General features: G+C 36.0%; 1 protein-coding gene across 1 annotated transcript in view; it reads right to left on the bottom strand.

Moving 5' to 3' along the window:
* SV2C (synaptic vesicle glycoprotein 2C) overlaps window positions 1–22,212 on the bottom strand; it is a 106,728-nt gene that overhangs the window by 28,027 nt on the left and 56,489 nt on the right. The window contains exons 5-6 of the mRNA XM_058823925.1: window positions 3,255–3,388; window positions 3,010–3,099 (exon numbers count right to left, since the gene is read on the bottom strand). Coding sequence (XP_058679908.1) covers window positions 3,010–3,099; window positions 3,255–3,388 — 224 coding nt within the window. The remainder of the gene's footprint in view (window positions 1–3,009; window positions 3,100–3,254; window positions 3,389–22,212) is intronic.

The raw sequence follows: 22,212 nt of genomic DNA, 5'->3' as shown, positions 1-22,212 counted from the left end.
TTCTGAAGTACTTCAGCTCGCTGTTTTGCCAGATCATGACTTTATCAAAAACCTGTAAACTTCTTGTAATGGCTCTTCCAATAATCATGTCCACATCACTGTACTCATCTCAAGCTTTTCTTAAACTGCTTTCAGGAGATATGTTATACAAAAGACTGAGTCAAATCCTCAAAAATTATCTGGTATCTCCTACATACAGAAATCCTTACATACCACTCCTCTGGGCAGAAAAGGAATGCCTTTTGGGGGCAGCATTTTCACTGTACTGGGCACCTGACTCAGTTGGAGCTGTGGGGATTCAGGGAAACATATGTGTCCTGGGATCACTGTATGGGGCTGGGAAAAAATAGTTCCCTGGCCTTGGTGGCTCTTTAACATATGAAAAGTCCTATCAAATCAGGATAATAGTCCATCTGGAACATGCAAATTCAGCATGTCAGTGTATGAAGAATGAAAAAACAGCCAAAACCCAGAAAAGAAAACCTATTTTAATGAAAAAGATGCTTCTGTTTAAAAGCAATGGTTAGAAATATGCCATGTTTTAAATTTTAAAAAATCAAGACTTGTTGCAAAGAGAAATATTTGCAAGAAAAGGAATCAATACATGGTAATTGAGGAGTGGATAAAATTTTGATTTTAAGGATGCATTTTGATTTTTTTTTAACTTAAATATTTAAACCAAGAGATTTAATGAATAGCTATTTTAAAAACCCAGGAAGATAATAAAGCATGTACATAAACGTCTAACTTTGGTAGTTCTGTGATTGAAGATACTATCAAATTATTGATTTCTGTTAGTGTCACTGCTTTCAGGACAAATTCTTCATGGTATGAAGATCTACCCTCTAAATTAATTCAGGAACCAGAATATTCCATTTTGGACTAACTCTAAACTCAACTACTTGTCATTTGATGCCATCTCTTTCTAAAGACATGATGATAATCCCCTCAATAATGTGAGTAACAAGAATAAATGTAACCTGTGGGGAAAAAAAGCTTCAAGAAAAAGATTAAACCAATAGAGGAAAATGCATAAAAGAAAATTGCACTAAAAGTATAGGTGTAATGGAGAAAAAGTTACATTGTCTATAGAGTCAGAAAACCTAATATCAAAGTGTGTCTGATGTAACTAACAACATTAAGTGGAGGAAAATAGCAACACATAAATCACAGAATGGCATTGGATAAGCAAATGAGGAGTATAGAAAGTATGGGAATAAATTAGTGAGACAAAATGTCACAATATTTTGTGGACTAACAGAAAAAAAACCTAAAAAGATATGTCAAAAAAATATGCATAAGATCTTTGCTTTTTGGGTTTTATGAGATGAAGTGCTGATGTTGTACAAAAAGAAGAGAATGATGCATTTTCTAATCAATTTAATGCAAGCTAAAATTAGGGACTTCTATATATGTCTAACCTTGACACACAGAGCGTATTTCTAGTCTCAACTTGATCTATGGAGTAGAGTTTTCCTAATTCTCAAGGCAGAAGCTGGAAAAATTAATGGCTGACCAATTTACAAAAGTGACTGTAGATAAAGTGTCTTAGCGTCACATTTTAACAACCATAGAGACAAAGGCTTGTCAGATCACAAGAGCTGGAAACAACAAGTCTGTGCTCTGCTTTGTTCTTGACAGCTGCTTTGGGATGTGATTACAATTACGTTAAAGTGACGTGAGAGGTTTATCCTTTCGCCCGCATTTTCTCCTAGCACATTTCTGTTCTTCTTCCATGTCCTTAAACCAATACAAAAGGGGGACAGGGTCAACACTATGGCTGACTGTGAAATAGTCAATGAATACCAATAGTAGCAGAAAAAAAAACAAACCCTGGAGTCACCAGGAGCAGGCATATTCTGTCTGAAAGCTGCTCAGATCAGCAAGAGCCAATTGTGAAATTACACCATAGCTGTATGGTGCTAGGCAAATCCCTTTACTCATAAATTAAATCAGAAGATAAAATATTAGATTAGGTGGGATTAGGGGTAGGTCACCAGTGTGCCAACAAATGTGGATTTAACATGGTAAATGTGCTAACCAGCTTTCTTTCAAGTTAAATATAGGAATTCTTGAGCTTCTTTGTGGAAAGGTTTAAATGGAAGCAATGGAAACTACATTCAAGGCAGAAACAGCAAATCTCGGTGGAATATAAGTTATGTGGTCAGATGGTCATTCCTCAAGACTGCCTGCAAATGCAGAACCTTTAAGAGGATTTCTTAATTGAGTTACATGTGTGTTAAAATAAGAAGAAAGCTTCTGGAAGAGGAACAGCATCCCACACATGGCTCTGAGTGTGCACATACTGCCACAGCACTGCACAAGCTGGAGAGGCCAACTGGATTTCAAAGCAAGAAACTGCTGTTTGATACTTCCCTGTATCCAAGAAGACAAGATTGTTATGTATAGTCATCATAAACAACAAAAATGCCATAAAAATGTCTATTTTTAATTGGCAATTTCTCCTCCAATAGAAAGAACCCATCAATACTTTAAATAGTGTTTTATAATTAAGCCTCAACAAAATGAATTTGAGCCTCCCAGACATTCTGAGAATGGTAAATGTTTGAAATTACTATTTCATCGAAATGAACATGTAGTTTTTAAAACCATTGTGTTAGCTGATAAGAATGGGGAAAAATTCCAAATCCTAAAGACACAACAGCTAACCAATTTCGACTACGTGTCTACTGTTAGTACTAAAGGTCAAAATTTAATAAATAAAACACATGTAGAATCTATTAACTATCTTGCTACAACAGATAAAATTATTATGCTGTGGCTTTATACATCCATGAATATCCTCCCCAAAGGCTGATTTCTTAGCAGACATTGTATATATAACAATTTCAGCAGGAATTCACAATACTTTTTATTTAGGTATTTAGAGTGCCAAAAATTGGCTTAGCCATTTAGAGAATTAATATTGATTGCTTAAGCTGTCCAGACCTCACCAGTCAGGAGGCTTTGCTGATGTGATAGGTGATTAGCTTTAAAAGCAATACTCACAGTGAAGACTTTCTCGGGCTGACCACGAGCACGCATGTTTGTGTCATGAATTTGCTTGAGTATCATCCAAGCTTCATCATGTTTTCCAACCTAAATGTTAGAACAAAACATTAAAGTGCAACATACATACAAATAGAGTTACTAGCTATAGTCCCTGAATGATCTTAATGCCTGTTTGGTAGAAGTCATGATATAAAACAGAAATAATTTTCACTGGAATCTAGAAACCATTTGGGAAGTTATACCTCCAGCAGGAACCGTGGGCTTTCCGGCATAAAGGTGAGGGCAACCACAGAAGAGACACAAGGCAGTGCACAGACAATCACAAATACTCGCCAGCTGTGGAACTGGTAGGCAGAGCCCATGCTGAAACTCCATCCTGTGGAAGCAGAAATTCACAAAATGTAGACAAATAAGGAGTATTATATGTGTTATTCTATATATGTTGCTTCTTGTACATACAAAATGATACCTGTATTTAAATGAAGCCTGACTGATATATTTCCATAAATACTGGCCACCTAAAAAGCAGTTTTACACTATGACTTTTAGCCTCTTGCATGTGACTAGTCATACCGGAAAGTGGTTGTATTATGGATGAAAAACTTTCTTGGTTTAGGGATGAAGACGCTTCTTTCAATTCTCTTAACAAAATCTCTATTAAGGTAGTTATGTGAACCAAACAGGAACACTATCACCATGCATAGGAATATATATACAAAAAAATAGTTTTCTGTGAACAATGGAAGTGAAGAGACTTAAAAAACTACACACAAATTACGCATTTTATGGAATTGTATAGCTGTTCTTAACATTAACTTTTTCTACAAAACTGATTTCTTTACTCTTCATAACAATCACCCATGTGAAACTGGAGGACCAGTAGTTCAGCTTTTTATTAAAATATCTGGTTGGTTGGTATATTATGACTGGACTATTGAAATGTTATAGTTATAAGAAAACTAAGAATTTATCCTAAGAAAGAGAAAAGTATTATTTGGTAACTACCTGGCCTTTTAGTCTGGCTTCAGCAGAGCAGGAATTTTCAAATAAAATTTACAAGGGTAACTTATTAAAAGGTGAGTGGAAGATAAGAACAATGGTAAAGGACAGAAGACGTTACTGAAAGAAAATGAAGTCTTGGGTAATGAAAGAGCTGTTACACTGGATTAATCTATTTATTATTTGCTACCTGATTTTTCTAGGCAAAAGAGTTAGTTAAATCCTTCTGGATGTCAGTAAACAACTTGCAGGACATAGTAACAAAAGGCCTATTAAATAGTTCTCCAAAGGAGGTATTTATGTGAGAAATATAAAGTGTGTTTTGGAGTGTAAAGATTCTATGCTGTGGATCACAAACACATTATTGGGAAAAAACTTCTTTCTCTATAATAATGTACTTACACATTACCCCATGAAAAATACGGATTTTTTTTTTATTTTTTATCAATAGTTTGGTGAAAAATCTTGATGAACAGATGTGGGAATATGTGTTTTTCTGGTCTCCTACAAATTTCCTATGTTTCTGAAATTATATTACTTTGCTCTGCAGCCATTTAGCACTGCCACCTTTACCCCAGGGAGAAAGGTATAAAATCTGTAAGAGTATTGACAATGATCTTGGAATCCCATGCCATTTTTTTCAAGTAAGGCTCCATATGGACATTACTGCTCAAAATATCCTTCCAACTGAACAAGGATGTCTAAAAATTAATGTTAAATTTTATTCAAAAATATAACCTGGAATTAAAATTTACAAATAAAATTGTAAACAAAACAAGGACATGAAAGTGTATTAGAATTCATTCTTTATTGATTTTTGGAAAATGTTAACATTTGATCTTATGGAATTTCAAGACTTAAATAAAGTGGGTTTATTTTACATCTAAATTGTGAAGGAAAGGAAGTAAAGAAAGGTTTACACTGTGTTAATGAAGCAATTAGAGATCACAGCTGTGTTTTGGATATTGTGTACACATTTTGTTCTAATAATTAGAATAATTTACTTCATTACGTAATTTAAAGTATAGAACAAAATCACCTAATGCAAAATTATTTGGTGAAGTTATTTTTTGGTCTTACAGTGAGCTGATCTGAATCTCGGGAAGCTGTGCAATTGCTAGTGTTGCAGGGAAGGCAGCACAGGGTAGGAGTTTCTTTCTTTCAGAATGTTCAGTATCAGCCAAGGTACTGGCTTTTGTTGTTACTAAAAACTGTTCCACAAATACATGAAGCCACTGGAATAGTTAAGCCATCTGCCTTTCATAGCTCCAGTTTATGTTTTATGAGACTGAGCTGTACAAAGGAGAATTCTGCAGTAAATGAAATCAACGTGACTTTATACCTGTTATAAAGCAAGAGCAACATCTTGTGCTCTGTAGCCAGTCCTGGAAAATGCTCTTGGTAATTTATTTTTAGTTGTCATTTATTAATATAAGTGAACCACACTACACTTAATTAAAAGCAATAAATGCGCTGTTCATTCTGCTGTCATTGTGACAACATACAAAACATCTTTTTTACTCCTCAAAATACCCGAGAGACATGTCAAGTGAAATGTTCATTATAGTTTTTATTCCTTTTGTTCCATCTTTTTCACTATGTACTGTATTAGCTGCTGCAATTTATCTTGTGATTTAATATATCTGCCGAATTAATGATAAAGAGGAATGTCATTATTATAAAAAACAATTTTAAGAAAAAAAGCTGGAGCTGCATAGAGCTTTCTGGAGGTTTTTCCTCCCATCTACTCCAGCACCAGCACTTGATCAGCAAAACAAACATGTATTTCAAATGCACAGCAAGTTTGGATTTATTTTTATATTTAACACATCCTTTTTCCCTAGGTCATAAGCTAATCTGGATAATGGAGCCATTAGAGCAGCTCTGAATTTAGCTCACAAAGTGGCTTTCAGTCCCTTTGTATGCAAGTCTTGGAAGTAAATGAAATTGTGTTCTTGGCTGTAAGTCAATCTCCTTCTCCCCTGATTCATGGCAAAATAGCAAAGGCACAACAGCACTACATGGCTGCATTCAGCGCACTGCTCAAAACTGGAGCCGACCTTCACCCCTGCTCCCCAGCTATGCTGTACTCAAGAGTCATTAATCTTGAGAACAGGAGCAAGTCACAATGTTTTATGAATTGCAAAACATTTGTCCTAAATGCATCTTGGCAGTAATGCACTCTAGAGCAACCCAAAACCTGCGAATGGCCGAATCTGAAGCTGCTGCAGGAATCTTTGTGCTAAATACTACCCTCCTGCTTTCCTGGCTGCTGGAAAAGGCGCAGTGAATCACAGACATGGCAATTACTGATTACAGAAACACAGGAGCACACAGTGGAACAAAATCAAACTGTACAAGATACTAATTTGTAGCCAATCACCAATGTATGAGTTGAGCACAATGTCAACAAAATCTTGTCTCACAGAACAGCATACTATCAGCCCCATAATATTAATATATCAAAAAGATATTATAAAATTCTTGCTCCAAAGGAAAGAAAAGATTATTTGTCATAGACTTCCTGAATATATACAGAGGGAAACCTGTCCACATTAAGATCAATTTTATGAATGTATAACACTTGATAAACAGTAAGTACATTCAAGCACAAGGATCCTCTCCTACAGTAGACATGTTACTAGAGAGCAGGTTTTTGGGGATGATTTGCTTAACTTTCCACACTAAGGGTTGCAAGGAACACCATAGATGTCTACAAACTCATATATGTTACACTAAATTGTAAAGTGGGCAATGAAAAACATGGGTGGCCACAAACTGGCTGGCAAGGAGGCAGTTTATATACACCAGAGGAATAAAGTTGTGAACTCCTTTCTATGACACTAAAGTTGGCAAATATAATCCAATCAAATACTGTGATTTTATGGCATGGTTAGCTAAAGACTGAGCATATTGACAATTTTTGTTCAGTATGAATAAGAGGAAATAATTTCATGGTAGTGTCATAAATTGCCAAAACATGATTTTTCATAGATTTCTGTCTTTTAGTAGATCAAAGGAGGGAGTAGATGCAGAACCATATTTAAAAATTACAGATGGGAGAGAAAGAGAACCAATGAATTTACATTAATTCATAGACTTCACAGATTCTTCCAAGGAATAATTTACATTATTTTATAGCTTTCCTTATTTCTGTTTTACCACACAACCTTTGGTCAGAAGTCAGCTTTCTAGCCCTCATTCTCAATGTTTTTGTTTGAAATATTTACAGGAACTAAGAAGCATGATTGCTCTAAATTGTCACTTGGTGGCACTGTTACCCTACTCAATACAAATAAAGATTTAAGTTACCAAGTTTAACTGTCAATGTCATTTTGAGACCATATATTGTAGTGCTACTCATTAGAATTAAAGAAAACTGAAAAAGAGAAAAATTCGGGTAAATTTTGTAGCTGAGGAAAATCTTCTACACATTTTTACAAAACTGGATGAAAACCATGATTTTAAACAACTGCAGAAATGATATTTTCAGAACTCTTCAGTGTTGTACTACTGTGAAATTCCAGTAGCGCAAAGTAGAACACTTGTCTTTTCTGTGATTAAATTATTAATATCACATGGGAAAAGCAGTGTTATTTTTAGCCTGTATAGAGAGTTAGATACTCTACAAATCTAGTCTCGGCAGGTCAGCTACTGGTAATTTCTGAAGAAGGAATTTGGAAATGAAATAGCTGAAGTGTGGCAGGCCATGATGGAGGGAGCTGACACTTAAAACATGATGAGAAGGAACAAAGCATTTTCTAAAGACACATTTCCTCTGTCACAGAGGAAGGGGTTTGTAAGCACAGACCCAAGTCACTCCTCTGTGCTGACATTGACATTTATCTGAAGACATACAAAAATCAAGTCTCCAGCCACTCCTGTGGCAGTATTTTGTATTCCAACAATCCCCAGGACAGCTGCAAGAAGAATTGATCTTGCATAGAAAATAATTTGCTCTCAAATACTATTAAACCCATTCCTGCATAGCACTATAATCCAAGTGTAGTACCTCTGATCAGCCATATCAATAGTCCACTTTTTAAATTTCTCTAATACCTGCTGTAGAACTGCCCTGAATATTTTACTTTCCTTTAAGGAGGATGTTTGTGTATCCTCATTTCTCAAACAATGATATGGTATGATTATGTGCCCAAAATTTGAGGTTTAGTAATGACAAGTAAGGCTTTCACTTACACAGAAATGTAATAATAAATATAATAATGTATGAGGCCTGACAGGAAAAAAAGAACTCACAAAAATTCGTTTCAAATCAGAATATTTAAAAATGCTGGGGTGGAGGTAGATGTGTGGAGAAGGTAAGGGAGATGTGTAAGTTGCACATGGTTTGAAATGGTCTGTCTGAAATCTGACTTTCATTTGGCCTTGAAGTTTGGCTGTATTAAGATCTGTGACTCACAGCGCAGCCAAGAAGATAATATTTAAAATGAAGAAGAGATGAACCTAATCATATAAGAGAATTAAAGCAATATCCCTAATAAGAGAGCTGCAGCTACCCCATAGTATGGTCATGTTATCTATCTAATCTTGACAGAAGCTGGAAGTGGTAAGGAGTGTCTAATAACTGGTCTATTTATGGTTATGAAATCAGAATCTCTCTTACCTCCCTAGTAGATAAATATTAAAACCTGTAGGGTCTTGAAGCAGGCTGTTGCTAGTAATGGGCCTGATGGGAATGGCATGCCTGTATCTTGAGCTGAACAAAGGAAGCTATTCTTGCACTTCAATTTTCTTTACTGGGAAAATTTTACTTTAATTTTTTTTACTGGGAAGGATACTTGGCCAACCAAATAAACAGAGACATGAATGTGACAAAATCACTCATTATCCATTCATGTTATGAAGCCTAACAAGGCAGAAGAGAAGCTGTACCGAACCAGAGAGCAAGGACTTGCAAACTAAATTGACCATTATAAATTTTCTACATATTCACCCTATACATCCTGCTTCAGGGGACTATCCCAATTATTCAGAAGGTATAGCTGTTCCAATAGCTATGACAAACAATGGCAAAAGAGGAAAAAGCATTCACAAGAATCAGCTTATGGTATTTTCAGAAAATTTTTTTGCCTCTTCAGCCCTTTCTATATGACTGAGAAAGTATGATAGCAAGAGCATTCGTTTACAGTTCACAGAGCTGGAAAAATTCCATTTTAACCAATGTAAAGGTGCACTAAAACAAATTATCACCTCTATAGATAAACAGCAGATTAAAAATAAATAAAAAGCCCTTGACTTAGTACCGTTTGCAGGAAAAATTCTGTCTTGAATGGTAGTTGTAGGAATTATCTGACATCGAAACGATAGAAGAGGAAGATTTCTCTGCCTCTTATGTTATCTTGCACAGAGGCATACATGTTTATGTCTTTTAGTTTGTCTCCAAGCCACCACCCTTCATAACATCACCCAATTATATGGCAAGTTTTTGGCAAGATGTAGTGTTTTATTGTGGTTTTCTGTATATTTATATGATGCAAATAGTAATACTCAACCAGGTTAAATATTACTCAATGCTGTAAGACCTCAGTGACACTGAAGAGGTGTAAAAATAAGATAGTAATCAGAGTCAAAATACAGAGAATTTTGGAAGAGACTGTACTGTTAAAATCCCTAAAGAAAGACACTGACATCAAATGCAAAGCCAATATCCCATAAGAGGAGCAAGAAAATACAGACATCATGTCTTGGGGTGATTTTATGATGATACTTTTCCCCCTAATCATCTGCTTTATGCCCAGAAATGGCTGCTGTAGTTTTAAGATGGCCCCAGGAGTAGGGCTGGGAGCTTTGAGCTCCTGCTGGGTTTGGTTCAAATCTCCACTTTCGGTGTGCTGTGGGCAGAGTGGACTGGAATGCTACATTGGTCCTTTTGTTGGATTAGTTTTTCGCTAGCTTGAAGCAAGAAGGTTTGGGGTTTTTTTTCCCCTTCACCTGGATGCTGTACTGGGAATCCTCTTGGCAGCTTTTTTTGTGGTTTTTTAATGTTGTTTTGGGGATTTTTATAGTTTTGTTTTGTTTTGTTTTGCTCCTTGAACTGTTTTGGCTTTGAGTTGGGTTTTGTGGTTTTTTTCAGTCCCTTAGAGGAGCCAGTGAGGGGTGCCATGAACCCCAGACCTCAGAGAAGCTGAACCAACATGAGAAAGGACTCTAAAATCCACCAGTTTCGCCTGCTGCAAGGAAGAGACTAACACCAGAATGGTTCCCATCTAGTCTGCTGTGCAAACTCCCGTTCCTCCCCTTCCCTGAGACAAGGAGGGCAGACACCATCTTTCCGTCCTCGCCACACAGTCTGGTCGGGACTGGAGTTAAGGTTTTGAAATTTCAGTGTCTTGCATTTATTCAATCCTTTTCTGTGCTTTGCAGGCATCCTTTTGAGGGTTTTTGGGGTTTTTTTGTTTGTTTTTTGTTTGTTTGTTTGCTTTTTGTTAAGAAACAATTTGCTTTATTTTTTTCACTTTCACCCACTGGCATTCATTTTTCATTGGCAAAAGGCATTACAGGAGCCCTCCTCTTCAGATGGAACTCTCATTTCAGTGTGTTTTCTCCTAAATTTCTCTCCAAACTGAGACACATCAAATTTGTCCAAAGCTTCTGCATGGTTTCTTGGTATAGCTGCACCTCCTTCCTAGGAGACTTAGGGTTGTTATCCAATACCTTTTTGACACAGGACATAGGTTTGGCTGATGTGTGATTACCCCACAGAATTTTGTGAGCCTTTCTTAGGTTGATCCCAACTTCAACTATTCATTGCACCCAATGACATGACTCTTCATGAAAATAAGGGCTAAGAGTAAAGCATTCCACTTAGAGGAAAGGAACAAAGGATGCCACTGATGAGGAGTGGAGACAGGTCTGCAATTCTGTACTTTGTTAACCTTGGCCACTGAGAAGTTTCCATTCTCAAGCAAGAAAGAAATAGTGGAAATGCACTTTGCTAAGATGTCATGCTGGTGTAATATCTCCAGCATCATACAGGACACAATTTTGCACCTTAGAAATTCTGAACACAATTGCAATGCAACTATCCTACAGGACTGGAAACCTGCCAAAAAAGCACTTCAATACAACATTGCAACATCTTGACTTTAATGATCACCATTAAGAGTTTTGCCTCTGTCCTATCATTTAACCAGACTTCAGACACCCATTACCAGGAATTGAGTCTGAGTAACTTCAACATTATTCTTTAATGGTATTTGCATTCAGAATAAAGCATTCAGAATAAAGCATTCAGCTTTATTCTGAATGCAAATACCATTAAAGTCCTTAAGAAGTGGGTATATGCTCACTTGTTAAGAGTTTTTGGTTAATTGGTTAACAAGCATAGATTTTGAAAGCTTGCTATGGCAAATCTCTAATTTTCTGCTTAGATGTTAGTGTGTCTAAAATAATCTACTTTGTACATTCTCAAAATAATTTTATTCTGCTCTACCCTATAGTTTATAAAATACAAATCAGGGCAAAATCTCTCCAGAAACTTAAGTGGATTGCATACTCCTGAAATTTAAAATAAGAAATACTATGTAGCTATTTAAATTAAGTAAATATGCACATTATAGAAAGCTAAAAGGTTCTGAACTTCCCTTCTGTGCATGGCCCTGATGGCTAAAGAGGCTGACCTGGAGCAGAGGCTAGGCAGAGTTAAAGGAATAAAGCAGGTATTTATAAAAAAGCCTTCAAAGGATACACCTTGGGCAGCACAAGATCCCAGCTGGGGCTCTGCCCAAGATAGACCCAAGATGGACAACTGGTCACGAGTTTTCACACTTTTATAAGTTTAGGTCCAAAGCTCCAGGTTAGGAAGTCCCATCCTCCCAGACTGCTCTCCCCAGTTTGCTGTTGTTTGTGCCTTTTTGGGCCTGAAGCTACAACAGCGTTCTTGGTTCCCAGGCTGGAAAAGGATTGTTTGTCTAACTGCCCTGTGAAGAGAACTTGCTAACACTTTATATGAAGTTCTGAGTCCTTTAATAAGGCAGTACAGAAATCTGAAATATGAATGCTAAAACTTAAGGCACTGCTCAGAGTAAACTGCCCAAGTCTGCTAGAAATTAGTGTAGAAGAACACAGGTCAACTTTTGTCCAAGGTTCAGATGAAAAGAGCTCTGGTATGTAATCAAAAGCTCAAAAGTTTTATTTTACTTTAAATGTCTGCTTTTGTCACATTTCTGCATGCAAATGTGATTTAGAAAATTTTCTCATTTTAGTTAAAGACCTAATATAAAGCTACATTACATGGCACCATTTGCAGTCCTACGGAAGCAAATACTTTTTTTACTGCTCTGATGGTCTTTTATATATACATTTTGAATCTTTCTAATGTCTTTGTAATCCCATTGACTTAGGGAAAAAAAATTAGTGCTGGGATCGTTATAGTTCAGTGGTTCACATCCTTCCTGAATTTAATGACCACCAGACATTTTTCAACTGGATTTATAGAATACTACCTAGCTGACTAAAGCTAACTATGTAAGAAAGATTTATTTATCTTAATTTTTTTGTGTCCATATGGCCTAGAAGCATTTTATGAAAACCAACTATCAAAAACCAGCAGTAGCTGAACTTTCTTAGCTTAACAACCAGATAAAAGTGAGCATAAATATTGAAATGTATTTTTCAATATGAACAAGGTCTATTCAATAATTACATTAAATTTACAATAAAGACTTAAAACTGTAAAGATGATGTTTTAAGTACTCAGATACAAATAAATAGATAAAAAAGAATAAGCCACCAAGGGTTAATATGCAGCTGAAAATCTCATTACAAGGACTGTGGCACATAATTGATCTGACTGTTTGGCTGACTGAGTCAGTGGCCCCAGAGATTTATGTATTCAGGCATTTCTACAAAGTCCTGGCTTGGGTCTGGCTCTGTGCAGCTGTTCAATGAAGGCTCTTCACAATCTGCAAAACAAAGAGTAAAATCTGCCAGCCACAACACTGACAACATCACAACTTAGAGGCTTGTCAGTCTAAGAAAAGGTTATGTCAAGCTTTCCAGAGATGATGGTTCAAAGAGATGCAATTAATGTCAGAAGTGGGGGAAGACAGAATGTTAAGAGAGGCTGCTGTCAGGGCTTCAAACTAACACGGCCAATGTTGGCGCCAAGACTCTGCAACCAAATACCACTAAAATGTGCTTCAAACATTGTATGAACTTCATATGTACGTAGCTTTAAATTTGTATTAAGTTTTTTACCTCCATTCTCCAACATGTAGTTAGTAGTTCTCCACTACTTTATTTAAGAATTGAAAAATGGCTTTGTATTAATTTTGAGGCATCTGTTTGGACAGTGCCAAAGATTACAAAAAGTAAATCATTGAGAGCAAACAGAATCTACTTCTATAAGAAGACAATATAAGATTGTCAAATGCCCTGTGCAGTACCCATTATGACCAAAGTCTATAAGGAAACACTCATCTTCAATAGAATCCCTTCATATTGTTGACTTACCCATACACAAAATACAGATACAATGATATCTATGTATTCTTGTGTGGCGCCCTCCACCATCTATCCACTGCCATGAGATCACAAACGGTGCTATATTTGGAGTAATGAGTTGCTGCAGACACTACTAAAAGCAGCAGTTAGATGTGGAAACTAATTGAAAATGTAAGTGTTCCTGTCCTGCTCCAGGACTCCTAGTGATTTATGTGCATCTGGACTAAGGATATTTAAATAATGGGCTCATGGAAAAGAAGGAAAGAGAAGCAATTAATCAAAAAGGACAATCAGTAAAAGGCACAATGAAACACTGTAGCTTATGAAAAGAAAATGGGGCCTCCTTATCTAGCTTAACGTAGAAACAAAACATTAATTGAAATGCTGGAACAATATTTGAAGAATACCAAGAGGACATGTCTTTTATCAGTGATACACATTCTATCTTTTGTGTGCTGCTGCAATGTAACAACAGAATATCTCCGTAATTCAAGAAACTCTTTCAAAATTTAACTGTTATATTTATTTGTTTGAACAGTGTTGCAAGAAAAGAGCTTATTTTCAATGAGCATATCAGTGCTGTGACTAAAGCATTATTTCCTTTTTTTGCTATTTTGCTTGCCTCTTGTTTTCTCTTAAAAAGAATGAAAAGGAGTAATATCTTACCCCTGTGAGAGAGACATATAGACTAAGCAGGTAGTTTATGTGATCAAATTATTAGAGCCATCGTGCATTCTAGGAATTATCTTCTAATCTAACAGCAGTCAATAGAACAAGCCTGATCACATTTCTGGCCTTACTGTACAGGCTGTAGGGCCATTGTGTGAACAATGGGTGAGAAGTCTTGAATTCAAGCCTTGGTCAAACTTCCAACAAAATATTTTTTGCACGCTCAAATCAGTACTAATAATTGTCAGTCTATCATAGTGGCAGCAGGAGGTGCATTGTGCCTGTGAGCTGTCAGTCACAGTGTTTGAAATGCAATTATGAAGGAAACAATGAAAACACAATACATTAAGAAAACAGATAATTATTTTACATTCTTTCTTTTATACAGCTTCATTACTTCCTTGAGGGCCTAGAATCACAAAGGAATCAAATGTTTGTATCAGACTGAACTACATAATGTTTCTATGGGAAAATAAAACTACATAAAAGCCTTACCTTTATTGCATCTTTATCTGTATTTCCTTACTTTTTTATTAAATGGCAGTGCCACTTTCTTGAAACAACTAAGAGGGGGACCAAAACTTTCAATGCCTAAAATCAAATTGCCCCAACACTAAAAAGAAAACAATATCAACTCAAACAGCAAGGGAGGAACAGTGAGTAGTAGAAAGCAGCATTTCTTCACTTTGCCCAGCACCAAAGCTGAGGAAATTGGGAATGGAAACCTCAGCCTAGAGCCCTCACTATGAAATCTTAATGCTTATCACTGCTCATTTTATAGTGTTTTCCGCTAACATCTTTGTAAGGTATAAAAACAGAGCTGTCTTGGAAAGATGACGTGCACAAACACTGTAAGGAAGGTAGATCTGGTTTTGCCATATTTTTGAACAAGTTCCTCTCCTAAAAGTGTGATAGTCAGATACAGTCGTAAGCCCGGATATTTTAATAGGCCTCAATGGAATTACTTTCACTAAAGTAGGCATGATTGTCAAAAGTAACACAAAATATTTTCCTTTGAGAAAAAGTATGAACAAACTTCCTGAAAAAAAAATCCAACGTCATTTGCAATTGATTTTGTTAATTTTATTTTAAAGGCAACTAGACTGCAAATTGAAAAATTATATTCCAATTGTATATGCAATCCTTAGAAAGAATATATTATTAAAGTGAAAAGAAACTGTTACTAAAAGGAAAATCACCAAGTTCTTCAAAGCAGATAGCTCTGCAAGCCACAGAAATAATATGAAAGTATGGACAGCAAATTTATACTGTTAATATGTTCCAGAGGAAATTAATGTATTTTTGTATATGCTTTATCTCATGATTTTTTCATCTGTTGTAGAACAGCCAAAAAATCAAACACAGGTTTTTTGTAATTTAACATTAAAAATATTAACAAAGAAATCTCATCTGATTAGAATCTTCCTTGTTTCTAGACATGAAAAGCAAGGTTAATGTCTGACACTGCAGGTACTTCTGCTGGTCAATCTGAACAGGTTTGTAAGGCATCTTTATTAACCTGGATGTAAATTTCCTTAAATTATACTCAAGACCAATTTATTGTGGGAAACTGATTTCTCATTAAGAGTGAGGCTGAGAAGCTGACTATTTTATTGTCATAAGAATGATTGACTATTACTACAGTTTTTGTGGAAAATTGTGTTTATGGCATTAAACAATGATGTTTATGGCAACAGTCTGTTCACCTGTCTGTCAGTTTCTCCACCAGCATTCTTTAAAGCCATTAAGATACTTCAATGAAGTGTCACAGGAAGTAATAGTCCCAAAGACAGTCACATTCTCCAAAGCCTTGTGAAATATGCTGTCCAGGTAGAGAAGAGAGAGTCCAGTGGAAGATGAAGGAAAAGGCAGGAGATATCAGCGGTCCCTCATGGATGCTGAAGCCTACCTGGGTATGGGGAATGCAGCACAGCCACTCAATCCATTGGCTTTGGCTCTGATCCGGGTCAAAATGAGTTTCTTTCTAGCTGAGAGCAGCTAGGCCAGGGCTGTATTGCACCACTGAGCATGGTGAGAGTGTGGATGACTGAATGTTTCTTATTCCAGAGTTCTGGGGGAAAGAAGGGGGAACTGCAGAGAGTGTAGCAGAAAGGGACCTAGAAAAAGCAAGGACAAACTAAAAGGACTGCTGAGGTGCCTTGTAAGCAACATAGGGGAAGAGAGGGCAGAAGGGAGTTCATCAGGATCAAAAGGTGATTGACAGAAATCCCTAGGAAACTGAGCCTCGTATCTTCTTTGCTCACAAAACAATTTGCTAGATTTTTACTGAACCTCTCCCTAAACAAATTTTCTCTTTCACCTTCAGACTGAAGTGCCAAGGAAAAGGCTATATTTGAAGCTCACTAATGAGCATCTTTAGTGCTCATTAAGTATAGATGTGCTAAAAGCTGCTTAAACTTCTAGGGCTTGCAAATATAAACATTGAAATGACCATATCAAACTCTGCATTAGAGCACAGAAAACAAAAAAACCACCACCTGATAAAGTGGGGTTTATTTGCTCTCCTAGCTAGATTTGCATAAGCAGCACTTCTAAACTCTGCTGTACTCTGTCATTATTGTTGTTCCTAAAGATGAAGATTTTTTAAAAGTACACATTCAGTGTAATCTAATTTAATAGGATTATTTCAAATGAGGAACAATTCACAAATAGAAGTTGATAACTCAAGTTAACATTGAAACTGCCTTGTAAACACTTCAATTAACTCAGATTTTAAAAAGTATAGATAAAGCTCCATTTGCAGAATACATGATAAATGTAAGTGCATTAAGTACTTGCAGGGGGGAAGCATAGCACGTTGGGGATCAATCACTTTGCCTCTTAGAGGAATATAAAACAGATCAACAGATGTTGTGGGACATAGTAGATGCCTTTATGTCTGATCTATTCCATTTATACAGCATGACACAGTCTCACAACAAATGCAGATTCAACCTTAACAAAACTCTAACTTCTTTAAACCTTAAATGGTATTTTTCATTTGTGAAGGCTAATTCTGAAGAGAGAAGATATATCAGAAAGGAAATTGTATGGGGCAAATTTGAAAATTTGTTCTTGGTTTTAAATTTTGGTTCACATGTTTCCTCCATGTCTTAAGAACAAGGACAATAGATTGATTTCAAATTCTGCAAATTTCTTGGTGCATTCGTGGGCTTTTTACAGCTCAGAAAAAATCCCATGGTTCTCTTACCCAAGCCATCTTCTTTGGCATTTCTCTTTGTACTGGACAACTGATGAAATTCAGACATGTTCTGCAAAAATACCAAATTACCATATAATAGAAAATCATGCCTTGGGTTCAACTTTTTCCCAAACAGCTGTTGCTATGGCATGAATTTGTTCTAAACTACCTTGAAAAGGAAAATTTTTAAAGATGTGTTTGAGGAAAACAATAGAAAAGTAATATTAAGGAATTGGAATTTTTAAAAATTGAGAGTCCAGAATTTTAGAAATTAAATGAGGACCAACGTACTTTTTCTACCAGTGCAGGGTTATTTGGCCAAGAAGCTTTCTGTCTTCCATTTGGAGTTACCAGTGAGAATAATTTGATAGACATGCATTTTCCTACATGTGCTGGGACTATTCAATGCTCCTTCTTTTCCTATTTTTTTTAAAAATTCTAGTATTTTTTTCTTTATTTGCTGTTTTCTAGTCTACTCCAACACAAGCGAAGGAACAGTATCTTTTTAATAGAACAGGGGTGTGGGAACTTTGAGGGGCATCTGTTGCATCAACTTGCTTCAAACCAGAGTCAATAATGGCCCCTGCAACCTCAGCCTGAGCTTTTACTTCTTTCATGGCAGTTTCGTTCAGATGCTTAACAAACAGACCATTATAAAATCTTTTTCATTATCTGTACCACCAACTCTTGACAGAAATATCAGATGAGTCTCTGTAAATCCACACTAAACAGCTCCTACCACTCAAAAGGATCCCGGTCTGCTCACCAGAAGTGCTGAAAGATGGATGACTCCAGAGATCCTTCTAGTTTTATTGCTCATCAAGCACTAGTACTTGCTGTGCCCTAAGTCTCTAACCCACAGACAGTATGCAGCATTAGTGTGGGAATTTTTAATGCAATACCACCACTGCTGTGTGACACTGAGAAACCCTTCAGCCCAACAAAAACCCAGACAAAATAAGGGAGTTAAAAGGTTTTCTTTTTTCATTGCTGCTCCACAATTTTAGTCCATCATGTTCTCAGTTAAATCTGCAGCAGGCTGAGAGGTTAATTCCTCCATTAACTCTGCCTGGTGCTCTGCATGCTGTGAATTGCACAGTGAGCCAGAATCTATCTCCTCATCTGCATAGCTGCTGCATGCAGCCCTGCTGCCTTGCCTGTTTTACTACTATAGAGTTCATGATGCTTTCATGCAGAAGGGGATTTCATTGCTGTTTTGAAGATAGGTTTATCTTTTTTATCTTCAGTCGGATGACACAAAAATGGAACAAACGTGACATGGAAAGAACAACAAAAATGTTTTCAAGCCATCATGGGTAAAGGGTGATAAAAGGATCACTTTCATTGCCAGTAGAGTAAATTTCTTCAGATTAATTTAATTGCTTTACCACAACAATCTTCTGCTACAAACTGAGAAATATTTTTCAGGCCACTTTGCAAACCAGATCTTACTCAAAAGAAAAACACATTGGTCCATTCTCCTCACATTTCCACTCAGAGGCCATTATGTACTCCTGGGCCTAAAAAACACTTATCTAATTATGGAAAGTAGAATAAGAACAGTCAACAGGTGTCCATTGGTAGGTCTAGTGAATTTAGCATAGTTCTAAACTGTTAAGGGCAGTCTGTAGTTTCATGTGCCCTTGACAACATCCAGTGAATGAAGATTCTGTAAATATATTTGGCAGTGCATATTAGTACTACATAACAACTGCATTTAAAATTTAACTTCTATCCTATCTAAATTAAGTCCCTTTTTCTGCCCTTTAATCATATTGACAGGAGAAAAGAAAAAAGCAAAAACATTCAGAGAAAATAGAAGTGAGTATATTTTACTGACCAGGAAATTTTTTCAAATATTTCCAGTAAGAGACATGATTAAAATTTTTTAAAATAGAAGTTATTGTTAGTATTTTAAATATATTGCTTTGTAAGACAAGAGTGAGTGCAGTATTTGGACACTTCAATGTCTGTATTTTTAGGTTCTGTTACTGTAAAGAACTTCCTCTCTCAAAAAAAATACATTCAGGAAAAAATGGCCTTCTCTAGTAAAGCTCTAATGACTGAAGGAGAAATATTATGACCGGTGACAAGTTTATAATTTGTAACTGCGACTTTTAGTCACAGAATAAAACACCAATTGTTTGTTGATGCAATAGAAAACTCTGCTGTAATAGAGAACATATTAATGCCTTCCCACTTACAGCCAGAGAGACACATTACACCTAGGCAAGAAATCTTCACTTCTGAAATGGAATGCCATTTCTGTAGACTTCTTATTCCACACTTTTTTACTCCAAGTTTGTTTCCTGAATAGTACTAAATACCTCTCTTATGAACACAAGTAAGTGGTCCTCAATTAAGTAGGACAAAAGACTCTAGTGATGAAAAATGAATACTTTAGGTGAAGATCTGTCATATAATGTGATTACCCTTGTCTGAAAGAATGTTTAAACTTACATCTGATTTGTACTGAAAGTGTTGGAAAGAAGTGTTTTTACTATTTTCTTGATTCTGTATTATTAAATTTGAAGTGGTTTAGGGAATAATGGAGCCTAATTTAACTGGACTCTTCTGCATATTTATGGAGGTAATGTCTCTTCTCTGGCCATACAGTGGAGACTTGTTCACTAACATCATTTGACGTGGCTATCTCGTCTCTTCTCTGGTAAATACCAGAAGTGGGGTGTGAGAGTCTGGAAAAAGCTTCAGGTTCCCCCTGCAGTTTGTGCTGTAACAGCCTAGATACCTGCACCATCCTGTTCTTCTCCTTGCAATCTAATTTCTTTTTGGTCAAGAACTCCTCTTCTTGTTCAAGAATAAGATTTAAGAACCAGCAAAGTCAATATTTTTTATGACTAAGTAAAATACTGTAGAGAATGTTGCAAATTTCAAAAGATTTCCCTATAGTCCATAAAGCCAGAAAAGGCTCGTACAACTCTTACAGGCAAAGTACATAAAATTAGACAGAATATCAGAACTGATAGGCTTAGGACACCGAAATCCTTATCTAGCCTCCCTTGATGTTTAGTTTGGAGATACGTTACAATAAAAACTGACACTGATTTTTATGATCATACCACAGAATTGTTTTCTTTTTTAATAACTGATAAAACAACTTTCAAAATTCTTTTTAATTCCTATTCTCAGAGTAAATAATAAACTTGGTGTAAAAAATTTTGTAAGATATAAATATCTGTATTTTAAACTAAAATTTCTCTTTCTTGGGATTCTTCATTATTTGAAAAACAAATATTTTTGAAGACTATTGTAATACACTGTTGAAGTCTCTGACATCTTTGAACTACTCTACTTTGAAACAGGATGCTGAAATTAAAACTGCACTTGCAGAAGTATTTACAGAATGATTATTATTTCTCCTATCCAGACTGACATAAGAATTGTAGAGAGGAATTTCTTTTTAGCAGTCTAATCTGAGACTTTTAAAATTAGTTGCAATTAGAAGCATTTCTCTGCAGACGTTTCTTCTTCACAGCCTGAGCTCCAGTTTAGGAGACCTTGAACTGGTCTACACAAACTTTCAGTTTTTAAACAATGGCAAACAGATATTTCAGTCAAAAAGCCTTGCTAGAGAGATGCTTGTCTTCCAGATGATATTAGCCTTTCCATGTGTGGTGACTGCAGCACTGCATCACACTTATCCCTCAGTTAACAACATGCTGATGTTAAAACAACAGTTATCAACATTTTATTTTGTGTTCCAGGGCATCTCCTGTTTCATACTGCTATGTTGCTTGAACAGCAACAGAGATAAACTGTTACATATAAAGAGTAATCTGTGTTTTCTCCCAGAAAGATGTATCTAAATGTTCAATGGACAAACATACATATATAGCTTCACAGTCTGCCTTGGGCTAGATAAGGTATGCTAGGACTTTTTAAAGTGGCTTGTATAAGAAAAACTACAAATGAAAGGAATACATTGGTAAATGAGGGAAGAAAAGAATATTCAGAAGTATTCTACTCTGTTGACCTGGTATCTTTCTGTTAATAGAAGAATAGTTCCACTGTGCTCAATGACAGTTTATTGCTTTTTGTACAGATGGAGCCCATTCACTGCTATTGAATAACTTCTGAGTCCAGCTGAGAAAACCAAACATTGTCAGGTCCTCAACTGAGAAGCAGAGAACACAGAAATACCCAAATTTCTGTGCACAGAAATGCACAAATATAAATGCAGTTTAAAAGAGAAAGTCTAGTTTATAATAATTATGTTTTGCTTCCTGGTCACTGAAGATGTGAATGATGAGAAATACAGAAAGGGATTTGGAGGAAAATCTCTATCTCTGCTTAATTCTGGCAAAATAAATCTATGTAGAAATAATTCAGAAATAGTAAAATAAAAAATACCATAAAAGCCTCCTTGTAAATGCATGTAATACAAATGGTGTAGACACCTGAACAGGCATTTGCTTGACCTGGAATATTTCTGGGAGGGGACAGCAGTGTGTGACCACACTCCCCAAATGCTGGAGCAGGGCTTGCCCTGGGGATATTTTTGCCACAATGATGTACAAACTTACTTCTTCTACTCTGAAAAGGGATTCTTCTGATAGCTTGATTTTTTGGCCTTTTTTTGGTCATTGTAACTTACCTTAATAAACTGCAAGTAGTGATTTGTGTGTCTAGCACTAAAGCATACTATGTTTTGAAATAGTTTTTTACTTTCTTTTGTCTTATATTATTTAACAAATATTTTGTAGGTGGAAAAAGCAAAAACAAAAACAAGAACAACAACAAAAAACTCAGTGCAGCACTCCTTTTTTGTTGCTGATATTCTTCCTCTGCTAAAGAAACAGAAATGCTTTCCCTGTAGTGACACTGCTTTGGTATAAGTGCACGAT

The sequence above is a fragment of the Ammospiza caudacuta genome, chromosome Z, assembly GCF_027887145.1.
Source record: "Ammospiza caudacuta isolate bAmmCau1 chromosome Z, bAmmCau1.pri, whole genome shotgun sequence".
Taxonomy (NCBI): domain Eukaryota; kingdom Metazoa; phylum Chordata; class Aves; order Passeriformes; family Passerellidae; genus Ammospiza; species Ammospiza caudacuta.
The sequence above is the reverse complement of the archived record's forward strand: the minus strand, read 5'-3'. Positions and strand labels throughout refer to the sequence as shown.